The 15,137-nt window shown below is 38.6% G+C and overlaps 1 protein-coding gene across 1 annotated transcript; it reads left to right on the top strand.

Annotated features, from left to right (window-relative positions):
• Window positions 1-4,311: 4,311 nt before the first annotated feature.
• Window positions 4,312-8,913, top strand: LOC129405701 (protocadherin beta-7-like). Its single transcript, XM_055142801.1, has one exon. The coding sequence runs from the start codon at window positions 4,434-4,436 to the stop codon at window positions 6,822-6,824; it is 2,391 nt and encodes a 796-aa protein (XP_054998776.1). The 5' UTR covers window positions 4,312-4,433; the 3' UTR covers window positions 6,825-8,913.
• The last annotated feature ends 6,224 nt before the right edge of the window (window positions 8,914-15,137 follow it).

The raw sequence follows: 15,137 nt of genomic DNA, 5'->3' as shown, positions 1-15,137 counted from the left end.
GGTAAATAGGGTGATTGAAAGTTTTCAAAGAAAGAAGAAAACTTGGAAAATAACCTCATATTTAGGAAAAGGAAATCTCAATGAAATGGTTTGAAGACAAAGACGGTATTCTCTAAAAAGTGCAAAAATGTTTTAAATTGTAAACAGGAGAGACAAAAATAAGGATACTAGAGATCATGCCAGAGGTCCACTGTCTGAATAGTAGGAATTCCAATAAGAGAGTTTGGGGGAAAAGCTAAATAATATTGTAGCCAGAGAGATGGTACAGCATATTGCCTTGCATACAGCCAACCAGAGTTTTATCCCTGGCACCCTCAGGGGGTGCTCTCTGAGTGCAAAGCCAGAAGTAAGGCCTGAGCACTGCTAGGTATGCCCCCCAACAAAAGAATGTTAGCAATAAAGTAATTAAATATTTTAAGGAGGAAATCAGTTTCCTAATTTAAAGGATTAATCAATTGTCCTATACAATGATTGAGACCGATATTTTATCATTTAAAAACTGATTTAAAAAACTCTGACAAGAGGACATGGAATAACACCCAAAAGGAAAGAGAGAGAGTAAAGGGGATTTTGCCTTCCACAGGGACAGGGAGGTTAGGGGGTGGTGGGATAGATACTGAGAACATTGGTGGTGGAGAATGAGCACTGGTGGAAGGATACTCGACTATTTTATGACTGAAATGTAATCACAAAAGTTTCTAAGTCTGTAACTATATCTCAGTGATTCATTAAAAATTAAAAATAAATAAATAAGAGGATGTGGAAGATCAAGTGGTAGAACACGTCCCCGGAAAGATCCTGAGTTTGATCCCTGGCTATGCATTGCCCCCCAGAAGACTGCAATGCCTGACCAACATCAATAGATATAATTCCCAGAGTCCACCCCTCTAAAATACTATAAGAAATGAAAACACAGAGAACATACAGAACATAGGAAATAAGACTTGCTTTATCTTTCATAAACATACTTGTTTAGGGAATTCATTGACAGAATATTTCAAACTTCTATTTTTTTTTTGGTTTTTGGGTCACACCCGGCGATGTACAGGGGTTACTCCTGGCTCTTCACTCAGGAATTACCCCTGGCGGTGCTCAGGGGACCATATGGGATGCTGGGATTAGAACCCGGGTCGGCCGCGTGCAAGGCAAACGCCCTACCCGCTGTGCTATCGCTCCAGCCCCAGAATATTTCAAACTTGTAAATAAAAATCATTTTAACTGAAAACTGTGTAATAAACATTTAATAGACATTTTAAATTTCACTAAAGTCTACGAACAGAATAAAGATATTTCATACACTCAACTTCATAACAAAAATTAACCATCATACAACATTTTCTAGAAACTGCTGCAAGATCTCTCTCGAAATAAAAAAATAATCAGTGATAAGAAGTCAGAAGAAACAGAAAAGACAAGATTCCAAGCAGGACAAAGTTAAATGAATCCCAAGAAGAAGGTGAAGGATGACCGCAGATAACAAGTTTGACTTAAATATAGTGAACAATTTGTCCAAATTAGAACTATAGAACTTAAGCATGTTTTCATTTGGTTTGGGGGACATTAGTGCTCAGGGATCATTCATGGTAGTGTTCAGGGTACCATGTGGGTTGCTGTGGATTGAACACAGGTTGGCCACATGCAAGGTAAACATCCTACCCATTGTATTATCTCTCTGCCCCAACTCAAGCATTTTGTAGGCTGTCATCATTATATCCTCTTTTTAATCAAATGGAACGTGAAAAAATGATACATTAAAGTAATAGTTGAAAATATCCTAGAAATAGGAAATTCAATTAGAATAAAAGCAAATGGAATTGTAAGAATGAGAGCAAATGAATGTTCTGGTATGTTCTCCAAGCAGCAGGTGAATAGATCTACCCCAAATTTAAAGGAAAATTGTATCTCAGGACATATGGTTATGTATATGTTAAAAGATGTACTGAGAAGCAATTGGAAATAGGGGAAACATAAGTGATAGAAGTAAGTGAAAATTGCTTATAGCAATTCCCAACATAAACAGTATGAGGACCATGGATGTAGCTCAATGATAAAATTGCATGTATTATGCCCAAGTTTGATTATTGGCACTGTACATATATATACACCAAAAAAGTATTTTATTTTATTTTTTTTCTTTTTGGGTCACACCCAGCAATGCACAGGGGTCACTCCTGGCTCATACACTCAGGATTCACCCCTGGCGGTGCTCAGGGGACCATATGGGATGCTGGGATTTGAACCTGGGTCGGCCGCATGCAAGGCAAAAGCCCTACCCGCTGTGCTATCACTCCAGCCCCGCCCCCCAAAAAAGTATTTTAAAATGAGGAAAAACCTGAACCTGGAAGAAAGTGCAGGGGTTAAAATGCTTGCTTTGCATGCCACCTACCAGACATGATCCTGGTACCGCGTCTGATCCTGTAGTACTGCAAGGAGAGAATACTGAGCATAACCAGAAGTAATTCCTGAGGAGCACTGCTGGGTGTGATAAAGAAAATGTAGCTAGCGCATAACAATGCATCCAGTAAAAGAGCTTTGGAATTCTGTAAGAGCTAAGATTTAATCTAACAAAGAGACTATAACAATAAACCAGTAAATTTTAAAAAGCAGAATACATATTAATGGAACAAGATATAATTAAAAGTGTTTAAGTGGCTGCCTATTGGGAAGGGAACTGTGAAATATGAAGGAAAAGGAATAAATCTATTATAGTTTATTATAAAGCTCTCATTTAATTTTGAAATAAGATCATATTCTCCGAAGAAAGCTATCGTTCAAATGATTGATAAAATAGAGATCTTGCAAATGCCTCCAATAAAAAAGAAAACATTAAGCATTACTAAAAAGAAATGGAAGGGGCTGGAGCAATAGCATAGTGGGTAGGGCATTTGCCTTGCACGCGGCCGACCCGGGCTCGATTCCCAGCATCCCATATGGTCCCCTGAGCACCACCAGGGGTAATTCCTGAGAGCAGAGCCAGGAGTGACCCCTGTGCATCCCCGGGTGTGACCCCCCAAAAAATAAAAATAAAAATAAAAATAAATGGATATAACCAAAGATAAATACAATGAAACCTAATATAAAATTGAAATATTTATATTCAATTCAATATAAAAATTGAAAATCCAGATAAAAATGGACTTTAAAATACAATACAAATTGTTTAAAAGTAAAAAAATAGAAGCAAATACTGGGCAGACCAATAACCAAAAGTAAATGGAAAAAGATATTCAAGGTTTACCACCAGTGAAGACCCCCAAATCCAGTTCATTCAAAAGGTTAGTTATTATTAATAATGCAAAAATAGATAAGAATACAATTACAAATGGAAAGTATCCTAGTCCATTCTGTGAATATATTTCAATATCAAACCACAGAAGTTAACATACACCTGCACACACATACAGAGAACATCTTGGGTCAGGAAAAGCATAAAATGATATTGACATATAAAGTCTATGTGAATTAACATAGTTATTTATTAAGACTCACTTATAGTTTAAGACACTTGAGAATTAAAAAGCTAAATAACAAAGGCATAATTACAATAGATACAAAGAGACTATTAAAATATGAAGAAAGAAAATTAAACTTGATTCAAGAAAGGAGCATTTATCACAAACTGAGAGCAAGTATCATATTTCAAAACAATTCTTGGAGCACTTCCACAAAGTTAACTTCCTACAAACTATTATTTTTTAAAGTATTTGTTACATACAAACTTGAAGTTGTTAATCATTGTGATTATATGTGAACAATAACATGTTTCGTGTAAGTGAAAGGGTGGTGGTAGAAACACAGAAAAATGTTCTAGAAAATATCACTGGTAAATAGTGAAGATCTTGAAAATAGAAATTGAAAAGGGTCAGTTGCACTTATAACCAACAGTTCTTAAGATATTTATAAAGAAAGGAAAGATCTTTAATACTCGTTGATTTTCTGATGGAGGTTGAATGTTCACTGCTATCACTTTTTAAAAAGGAAACTTTCAAGAAAATCAACAAAATTGTTCTATGAATTCAGATAATCAGAGGGGAAAATAATATACTCATTACTGTGACCATTTGAAATAAAAAAATGGAATGAGAATCAAAGAAGTGAAAAGTCACTGCTATTGCAGTTCATTTCAACAGCCATCTTTGCCCGCCATTCTTTAAAAAGCTGAATAAGATTCCACAAAACGCAAGGTGGCGCTGCAGGCTAAAAAGAGAAAAAGCTACAACCACATCGAACAATGTAGACAATTGCAGGGTTAAAGAAAATTGTTCAGACAGGAAGAGGAAAGGAGCCTGTGGTAATGGGTGATGAGGGAAAGTAGGAATCCCTCAGACTCGCTAAAAGCACTGATATTCTAGGCTAATTTCTAAGGATTCGGTTATTGCCATTTGTGAGAACTGCCTGAGGACCAGTGTTTTGGAAAGCTGATTAAATGAAGAATGGAAACTAAAGTGGAGCGTGCTGTGCAGAAAAGGCAAGTGCTATTTCTTTGTGTTTTTCTGGGAGTGTCTTGGGCGAGTACAGAGCCGCTTCGGTACTTTGTGGCAGAGGAAACCGAGAGAGGCACCTTTTTAGCCAATTTAGCAAAAGACCTGGGATTGGGGGCTGGGGAACTGTCAGCCAGGGAATCTAGAATCTTTTCAGATCAGAAAATACTACTTTTACTATTCAATCCGCTTACTGGTGATTTGATTCTAAATGATAAATTAGACCGAGAGGAGCTGTGTGGCCCCACGGAGCCCTGTGTGCTGCCTTTCCAGCTGCTACTAGAAAAACCCTTTCAAATTTTCAGTGCTGAACTATGGGTCAGAGACATCAATGATCATTCTCCAGTTTTTCTAGAAAAAGAGATTTCCTTGGAGATACTAGAAAGTACCACCCCAGGATCAACCTTTCTCCTAGAAAGTGCACAGGATTCAGATGTTGGAAGCAACAACCTGAAAAACTACACGATCAGCTCCAATGCCTATTTTCATATAAATGTTCATGAGAGTGGAGAGGGAACTATCTATCCTGAACTGGTACTGGATAGAGCCCTGGACCGGGAAAAAGTTCCTGAGCTCAGTTTGACCCTTACTGCCATAGATGGTGGTTCTCCACCCAGATCTGGGACCACCCAGGTACACATACAGGTTGTGGATGTAAATGACAATGCTCCTCAATTTGAACACTCACTTTACAAGGTGCAGGTACCTGAGAATAGCCCCATTGGTTCCCTAGTTATCACTGTATTGGCTAGAGATTTAGATACTGGAAGTTATGGAGAAGTAGTCTATGCAATTTTTTATGCCACTGAAAGAATTCTCAAAACATTCCAAATCAATCCGACATCAGGCAGCCTTTATCTTAAAGATGAATTGGACTATGAGACAATGCAAACTTACACTTTAACTATTCAGGCCAAAGACGGTGGAGGACTTTCTGGAAAATGTACTGTGGTGGTTGATGTAACAGATATAAATGATAACCCACCGGAACTACTAATGTCTTCAATTACAAGTCCGGTTGCAGAAAACTCTCCAGAGACCATTGTAGCTGTCTTTAGGATTAGAGACGGAGATTCAGGAAACAATGCAAAGATGGAATGCTCCATTCAAGATGACCTTCCCTTCGTTCTGAAGCAATCTGTAAAGAATTACTTCACACTGGAAACGGAGAGACCACTGGACAGAGAGAGCCAGGCAGAGTACAACATCACCATCACGGTGACAGACATGGGCAGCCCCAGGCTGCAAACCCAGCACACCATCACAGTGCTGGTGTCAGACGTGAACGACAACGCCCCCGCCTTCAGCCAGCCCTCCTACACCCTGCTGGTGGGCGAGAACAACAGCCCCGCCCTGCACATTGGAAGCGTGAGCGCCACCGACCCCGACGAGGGCAGCAACGCCCAGGTCACCTACTCGCTGCTGCCGCCCCAAGACCCGCAGCTGCCGCTCGCCTCGCTGGTGTCCATCAACGCCGACAACGGGCAGCTGTTCGCGCTGCGCTCGCTGGACTTCGAGGCCGTGCGCGCCTTCGAGTTCGGCGTGGGCGCGTGGGACCGCGGCTCGCCCGCGCTCGGCAGCCAGGCGCGCGTGCGCGTGCTGGTGCTGGACCGCAACGACAACGCGCCCTTCGTGCTGTACCCGCTGCAGAACGCGTCGGCGCCCTGCAGCGAGCTGGTGCCCAGGGCGGCAGAGGCGGGCTACCTGGTGACCAAGGTGGTGGCGGTGGACGGCGACTCGGGCCAGAACGCCTGGCTGTCGTTCCAGCTGCTCAAGGCCACGGAGCCCGGGCTCTTCAGCGTGTGGGCGCACAATGGCGAGGTGCGCACCGCGCGGCCGCTCAGCGAGCGCGACGCGCCCAAGCACAGGCTGCTGGTGCTGGTCAAGGACAATGGCGAGCCGCCGCTGTCGGCCAGCGTCACGCTGCACGTGCTGCTGGTGGACGGCTTCTCGCAGCCCTTCCTGCCGCTGCCCGACGCGCCTGCCGACGCGCCTGCGGACGACCGCCTCACCGTCTACCTGGTGGTGGCCTTGGCCTGCGTGTCGTCGCTCTTCCTCTTCTCCGTGCTGGCCTTCGTGGCTGTGCGCCTGTGCAGGCGGCCTGGCCCTCCCGCTGGGGGCCCCTACCCGCTGCCCGACGCGCACTTCCCGGGACACCTGCTGGACGTCAGTGGCACTGGGACCCTGTCGCACAGCTACCAGTATGAGGTGTGTCTGGCTGGGGGCGCTGGCACCAATGAGTTCAAGTTCCTCAAGCCCATTCTGCCCAATTTTATGGGTGAAGGGCCTGCTGGGGACATAGAGGAAAATTCTAACTTTAGAAACCAATTTGGGTTCAATTAGTAATCTGATGTGATAAGTATTTTCTAATATATGTTTCCAATCCCTTTAATGCACATAATAAACTTATTCTCGCATGTGCTTACTATCATATTGTTATTTCAACCTGTGGAAGTGTTTTCTATCTAGAATATGTGGGTGGGATGTTCATATTAACCAGCTTCGTTTTTGCATGTTCTTAGAGTAGAGAAATGATATTTCAAGTTATGGGCAGTGAGAGTCTTAGCAGGGCCAAATGTTTTTTCGTGTTTGACATTGAGTTTGACATCTGTTATCTTGTTAGGATTAAAAGAATTATAATTTTTCATCCTATGCATGGATCTTAACTACATCTGGAAGTGATGACTTTGTGTTTTGTTTTAGGTCCACACACACTAGCTCTGTGTCAGGAATCATTCTGGCAGAGCTTTGGGTTGAGGGGACCACATATGTGGTGTCCCGGATAGAACCTAGTTGGCCATGTATAAGGCAGACACTTAATCCCCTGTATTTTCTCTCTGGCCCCAGCGCATAAAGCTTGCTACACTGTTAGCTGTTGGATTTTATAGTGTTGTTTTGAAAACACTGTTGCCTTTCTCAAATGAGTCAGAGTTTTATCTGGATTTTTTTCTATATTGAATCTTTGATATTATATATTCAGACCACCTGTTATTATTTTTTGGTTTTGTTTCTTTGAGTGCTTAGGTCCACAGCTGGCATCTGCTTAGAGGACCTCTTAGTGCTGAAGATTGAGCCTGGGCTCTTGAATGCAAAATTTTGCTCCAGCTCTTTGAGTCATCTTTCTAGCCTAGTTATTTTAAAAGGCAAATTCCTTTAAAAAAGAGTGGAAAAATATTGGTGGACATATTACTTTTTAAAAATATTGATGACCACCTGAAGTACTCAGTGACACCACTTGGCAGTCAGATTTGTTATGCTCTTAACAGCTGAGCCAGAACCCTGGCTTCTATAACTTTGTCCATGATGAATGGTTTGGCATGTAAGTAACTATTTCTGTTTTACTTAAAAAATAACATTTTCACACAATTCAATCACTGATAACAAAAATTAAGCCATATAACATCAATTCTCAGTCAAAATTATCATTAACATTATAAATTATTTTCTGCATGGGTATTTTAATGTAAATTATTTTGTAATAAACTTTTAGTATTACAATTAAAACTATCAGATTCTGCTTGACACAGTAAAACAAAGCAATTTGAAATTCGAGTTTGATAAATAATCCCTACAAATTAAAGAACAAGATTATGATGCATTTTAATATTAGCATCACTTAACTGTGCTTCTCGCCTCATCTTTATAATTTTTGTTATATGAATTCTTTCAAACTATTATAACATTACAGTTAATTTACAAAAATAATTTCCATAATTTTATAGACATTTTATGTTTCTTAATTTTAATCTAAAGTTATACAATTTTCCCCCCAAATTAACCAAGCCTGACTTCAGGTATCAATTTTTAAAGCTTTTATTTTTTTTGCATGCTATTTACTTCAATTTTTTAAAATATTTTTTCTCAAATATCAGGTTTTTTCTCAAATATCAGTTTTTTAGGAGACATAAACTCTCAAGTTTCCTCTACTTCATCCTTTTTTTTTTTTGCTTTTTGGGTCACATCTGTCGATGCATAGGGGTTACTCCTGGCTTTTGCACTCAGGAATTACCCCCTGGCGGTACTCAGGGGATCATATGGGATCCTGGGAATCCAAACCAGGTTGGCAGCGTGCAAGGCAAATGCCCTACCCGCTGTGCTATTGCTCCAGTCCCTTCTTCATCCTTTAATATTTAAATAATTGTGTAAACATTGCTTATGCCTGAGTCATCTATTACATGGAGTATCTTTTCTTTAGCTTCAATAATTGCCTGCTTTTCTCTTTCCTTTCCTTTCTATATGTTTTAAATTGTCATATATTTGCTAAAGATATTCTCTGTATTATTAAACTTATAAAGAAATTTCTCAGTTCTATTGGTTTTTCTTGGAGTCATCCAGATTCATACTCAATTATTTTTCTTTCTAGATCTATTCCACAGGTGGTGATTGGGGGCTTACATGACCCTGGGAATTAATTTTGTGGATTTTTTGTCATCTTATTGTAGTTTGCTCCCTTTAGCTCCTGATGAGTACTTGATAATAAAGTTATTGAAAACTGAACACATGAATATGTTTAGATGTTGACTTAATTATTTTGACAGGTTGGAATAATAGATTAATCATTATTTCTAGTATTTTAAAGGCATTCCTTAATTTTCTTCTTATATTCAAAACTGAGATGTTCAACATTCTGATTTCCACTCACATTTGACACTTGTACTTTCCTCTAGATTCTAGGTTAGGGGTTATTTTTTCACCTCCTAGTATTAGTTGACATCTGGAAACATTTTAGGCTGCTGCTATTGGCATCTAGAGGGTTGAAATCTGGGATGCTGTTGACTATTTGACAATGCACAGTGCTATTCCCAACAAATTATCTAACCCCAAATGCCAATAGTACTGAAGCTGAGAAATATGGCTCTATTTATTCTAGATTAGGTTACTAATTAATTTAGTTATTCTTTTATCTCCAATGGCTCTAAAATTTATTATGCATCATTGTGTAAGAAATTTACCTCTCATTGTACTGTGTAGTCAGTCAGATTAGTTAATCTTGAGACATGTTGTTCAGACTCAATCATGATTTGCTTCTGTGTCTTAATGTTTAAGTTTAAAGTTTTTTACCTCCACTTAATTTTTATGGTGCCAGTAATTGAACCGAGAACCTCACACCTATAAGTCAAATGTTCTATCATGGAGTCAGATCCCCTTATATATTCTTAATTTATAATTCCTGTTCATTGTCTAGTAACCTTCTTAATTTATAATTACTGCTCATTGTCTAGTAACCACATATATCTTGTCATTTTTATTATCTTTCTTTATTGTATTTATTTTTATTCATTTTATTTATTTTTATTTTTGTAGATGTTATATAGTTTAACTCTTGTGATGAATTTATTGTGTTTACTCATTTTCACCTGAGATGATTCAATGATCTGAAATGCACAGTTAACACATGGGAGTCCCGGGTTCACTCCCCAGAAAGGCATGATTCCTCAAGCAACCTCTGGCTGCACTGGGAGTAAACCTTGGGGCACCTCTAGGTATGGCTTAAAACCAAAATTAAAAAGCTCTTTCTCAAAATGTATTTTTCTATGTAGGGTTCTTAAATCTTTAGTTTTTGTTTAGATACAATTCATATTGTAAAATATCATTATTTTATTTTTTAATTTAGCTTTTGGGCCACAACCAGTGGTGCTCTGGTCTTATTCTTGGCTCTGCACTCAGGTATCACTCCTGACTGATCTCAGGGTACTTTATGGGCTGGTGGGTATCAGGTTGGCTGCATGCAAGGCAAGTGCCCTACCCACTGTACTATCTCTCTAGTCCCATAAAATACCCATATCTTAAAGCATTCAGTTTGGTGGGTTTCTGAAATAGTCAAGATTTGTAGTCATTACTACTCTATAATTCCAAAATATTCACACATTTTCATCAGCATGTAAAAAACTTTGTACCCATTGAAAGTAACTTCCAGTTCCCTTCTCTCCAGCTCTTGACAGCCAACAATCAACTTTCTGTTTCTATGGATTTGTCTGTTCTGGGCATTTCACAAACTTAGAATCATAGGCTATGTGTCATTTTGTGTCTGCTTGTTTTATGGAGCACTGAAGAATCATAACTGCCAGAATTAGACACTGTGTGTTGTTAAAATTGCCTTCCAAGCAGTTTACTCTTAGTAGTCACTAGAGAAAGGAATCACTTTTCCCTGTTTCAGTTACATAACAACCCATTTCTTCATCCTAGCAGTTTATAAGTTTAGTTTCTTGATGACTTTAAATGAATCATTATATTAGAATTTTCACTTGCAAACTTGAAGGGGAAATATGTAACCACTGAAATACAAAATATCCTTCATTCAGCTATGCTTGCCAACATTTACAGACATTTCAGTTCTCTCAAATACATGGCAAATTTTCCAAAATGTCAACTCCATTTCCTCTTTAAATTATACATTGCTATGTGATTTAACTTAGCTAGCAACATGTGAGAAAAGATGACATGATACTTTCTGGAATGAAGGTTTTAAAGACAGTGCACCTGTCATTTGCATTCCAAACTATAGCAATCATAAAAGCAGATGTGGAGAAGGTGTCTCTTCATATTATGAGGGCTCTGTACTGAATTGTATGGGGCATACAATCAGAGAAAGAAGGTGCGTTTCTGAGAAGCATAAACTAGCCTCCCTTAATGATGCAGACCTATACCTCTTTCATACACAATTCCTTGTTTTTTCAATTTATAAGCAGTTCTTTTTAAATTAGGGAATCTGGCTAGTCCAAGTGGAAAGAGCAATTCACACTGACCTGAGAGTTTCCAAACCACAAGTGCTGCAAGTTCACTGTAGAGTAACACTCACAATGGATACATCCTTACAACATGCTCAGAGCAATAGCTCAGCTTTTTAGCCTTCTAAATTAAATTAAAATCTCTGTGGGAATTGTGGTCAGGTATACAAGTATCTCAACTTAAGGTGGAAATTCCAGAAAGCACAACATCTAAGAGCACATTCTATAAATTCAATAAAAACCGCATTCAGCAGGGTGTAAGTCATGGTCATCACAACAACAAAGTGAATAGGGAAGAAGAGAGGAAATAAAGTCAATAAAAGAACAAAGGTAAATAGGGTGATTGAAAGTTTTCAAAGAAAGAAGAAAACTTGGAAAATAACCTCATATTTAGGAAAAGGAAATCTCAATGAAATGGTTTGAAGACAAAGACGGTATTCTCTAAAAAGTGCAAAAATGTTTTAAATTGTAAACAGGAGAGACAAAAATAAGGATACTAGAGATCATGCCAGAGGTCCACTGTCTGAATAGTAGGAATTCCAATAAGAGAGTTTGGGGGAAAAGCTAAATAATATTGTAGCCAGAGAGATGGTACAGCATATTGCCTTGCATACAGCCAACCAGAGTTTTATCCCTGGCACCCTCAGGGGGTGCTCTCTGAGTGCAAAGCCAGAAGTAAGGCCTGAGCACTGCTAGGTATGCCCCCCAACAAAAGAATGTTAGCAATAAAGTAATTAAATATTTTAAGGAGGAAATCAGTTTCCTAATTTAAAGGATTAATCAATTGTCCTATACAATGATTGAGACCGATATTTTATCATTTAAAAACTGATTTAAAAAACTCTGACAAGAGGACATGGAATAACACCCAAAAGGAAAGAGAGAGAGTAAAGGGGATTTTGCCTTCCACAGGGACAGGGAGGTTAGGGGGTGGTGGGATAGATACTGAGAACATTGGTGGTGGAGAATGAGCACTGGTGGAAGGATACTCGACTATTTTATGACTGAAATGTAATCACAAAAGTTTCTAAGTCTGTAACTATATCTCAGTGATTCATTAAAAATTAAAAATAAATAAATAAGAGGATGTGGAAGATCAAGTGGTAGAACACGTCCCCGGAAAGATCCTGAGTTTGATCCCTGGCTATGCATTGCCCCCCAGAAGACTGCAATGCCTGACCAACATCAATAGATATAATTCCCAGAGTCCACCCCTCTAAAATACTATAAGAAATGAAAACACAGAGAACATACAGAACATAGGAAATAAGACTTGCTTTATCTTTCATAAACATACTTGTTTAGGGAATTCATTGACAGAATATTTCAAACTTCTATTTTTTTTTTGGTTTTTGGGTCACACCCGGCGATGTACAGGGGTTACTCCTGGCTCTTCACTCAGGAATTACCCCTGGCGGTGCTCAGGGGACCATATGGGATGCTGGGATTAGAACCCGGGTCGGCCGCGTGCAAGGCAAACGCCCTACCCGCTGTGCTATCGCTCCAGCCCCAGAATATTTCAAACTTGTAAATAAAAATCATTTTAACTGAAAACTGTGTAATAAACATTTAATAGACATTTTAAATTTCACTAAAGTCTACGAACAGAATAAAGATATTTCATACACTCAACTTCATAACAAAAATTAACCATCATACAACATTTTCTAGAAACTGCTGCAAGATCTCTCTCGAAATAAAAAAATAATCAGTGATAAGAAGTCAGAAGAAACAGAAAAGACAAGATTCCAAGCAGGACAAAGTTAAATGAATCCCAAGAAGAAGGTGAAGGATGACCGCAGATAACAAGTTTGACTTAAATATAGTGAACAATTTGTCCAAATTAGAACTATAGAACTTAAGCATGTTTTCATTTGGTTTGGGGGACATTAGTGCTCAGGGATCATTCATGGTAGTGTTCAGGGTACCATGTGGGTTGCTGTGGATTGAACACAGGTTGGCCACATGCAAGGTAAACATCCTACCCATTGTATTATCTCTCTGCCCCAACTCAAGCATTTTGTAGGCTGTCATCATTATATCCTCTTTTTAATCAAATGGAACGTGAAAAAATGATACATTAAAGTAATAGTTGAAAATATCCTAGAAATAGGAAATTCAATTAGAATAAAAGCAAATGGAATTGTAAGAATGAGAGCAAATGAATGTTCTGGTATGTTCTCCAAGCAGCAGGTGAATAGATCTACCCCAAATTTAAAGGAAAATTGTATCTCAGGACATATGGTTATGTATATGTTAAAAGATGTACTGAGAAGCAATTGGAAATAGGGGAAACATAAGTGATAGAAGTAAGTGAAAATTGCTTATAGCAATTCCCAACATAAACAGTATGAGGACCATGGATGTAGCTCAATGATAAAATTGCATGTATTATGCCCAAGTTTGATTATTGGCACTGTACATATATATACACCAAAAAAGTATTTTATTTTATTTTTTTTCTTTTTGGGTCACACCCAGCAATGCACAGGGGTCACTCCTGGCTCATACACTCAGGATTCACCCCTGGCGGTGCTCAGGGGACCATATGGGATGCTGGGATTTGAACCTGGGTCGGCCGCATGCAAGGCAAAAGCCCTACCCGCTGTGCTATCACTCCAGCCCCGCCCCCCAAAAAAGTATTTTAAAATGAGGAAAAACCTGAACCTGGAAGAAAGTGCAGGGGTTAAAATGCTTGCTTTGCATGCCACCTACCAGACATGATCCTGGTACCGCGTCTGATCCTGTAGTACTGCAAGGAGAGAATACTGAGCATAACCAGAAGTAATTCCTGAGGAGCACTGCTGGGTGTGATAAAGAAAATGTAGCTAGCGCATAACAATGCATCCAGTAAAAGAGCTTTGGAATTCTGTAAGAGCTAAGATTTAATCTAACAAAGAGACTATAACAATAAACCAGTAAATTTTAAAAAGCAGAATACATATTAATGGAACAAGATATAATTAAAAGTGTTTAAGTGGCTGCCTATTGGGAAGGGAACTGTGAAATATGAAGGAAAAGGAATAAATCTATTATAGTTTATTATAAAGCTCTCATTTAATTTTGAAATAAGATCATATTCTCCGAAGAAAGCTATCGTTCAAATGATTGATAAAATAGAGATCTTGCAAATGCCTCCAATAAAAAAGAAAACATTAAGCATTACTAAAAAGAAATGGAAGGGGCTGGAGCAATAGCATAGTGGGTAGGGCATTTGCCTTGCACGCGGCCGACCCGGGCTCGATTCCCAGCATCCCATATGGTCCCCTGAGCACCACCAGGGGTAATTCCTGAGAGCAGAGCCAGGAGTGACCCCTGTGCATCCCCGGGTGTGACCCCCCAAAAAATAAAAATAAAAATAAAAATAAATGGATATAACCAAAGATAAATACAATGAAACCTAATATAAAATTGAAATATTTATATTCAATTCAATATAAAAATTGAAAATCCAGATAAAAATGGACTTTAAAATACAATACAAATTGTTTAAAAGTAAAAAAATAGAAGCAAATACTGGGCAGACCAATAACCAAAAGTAAATGGAAAAAGATATTCAAGGTTTACCACCAGTGAAGACCCCCAAATCCAGTTCATTCAAAAGGTTAGTTATTATTAATAATGCAAAAATAGATAAGAATACAATTACAAATGGAAAGTATCCTAGTCCATTCTGTGAATATATTTCAATATCAAACCACAGAAGTTAACATACACCTGCACACACATACAGAGAACATCTTGGGTCAGGAAAAGCATAAAATGATATTGACATATAAAGTCTATGTGAATTAACATAGTTATTTATTAAGACTCACTTATAGTTTAAGACACTTGAGAATTAAAAAGCTAAATAACAAAGGCATAATTACAATAGATACAAAGAGACTATTAAAATATGAAGAAAGAAAATTAAACTTGATTCAAG

This window comes from Sorex araneus, chromosome 6 (assembly GCF_027595985.1).
Source record: "Sorex araneus isolate mSorAra2 chromosome 6, mSorAra2.pri, whole genome shotgun sequence".
Lineage (NCBI taxonomy): Eukaryota > Metazoa > Chordata > Mammalia > Eulipotyphla > Soricidae > Sorex > Sorex araneus.
The sequence above is the reverse complement of the archived record's forward strand: the minus strand, read 5'-3'. Positions and strand labels throughout refer to the sequence as shown.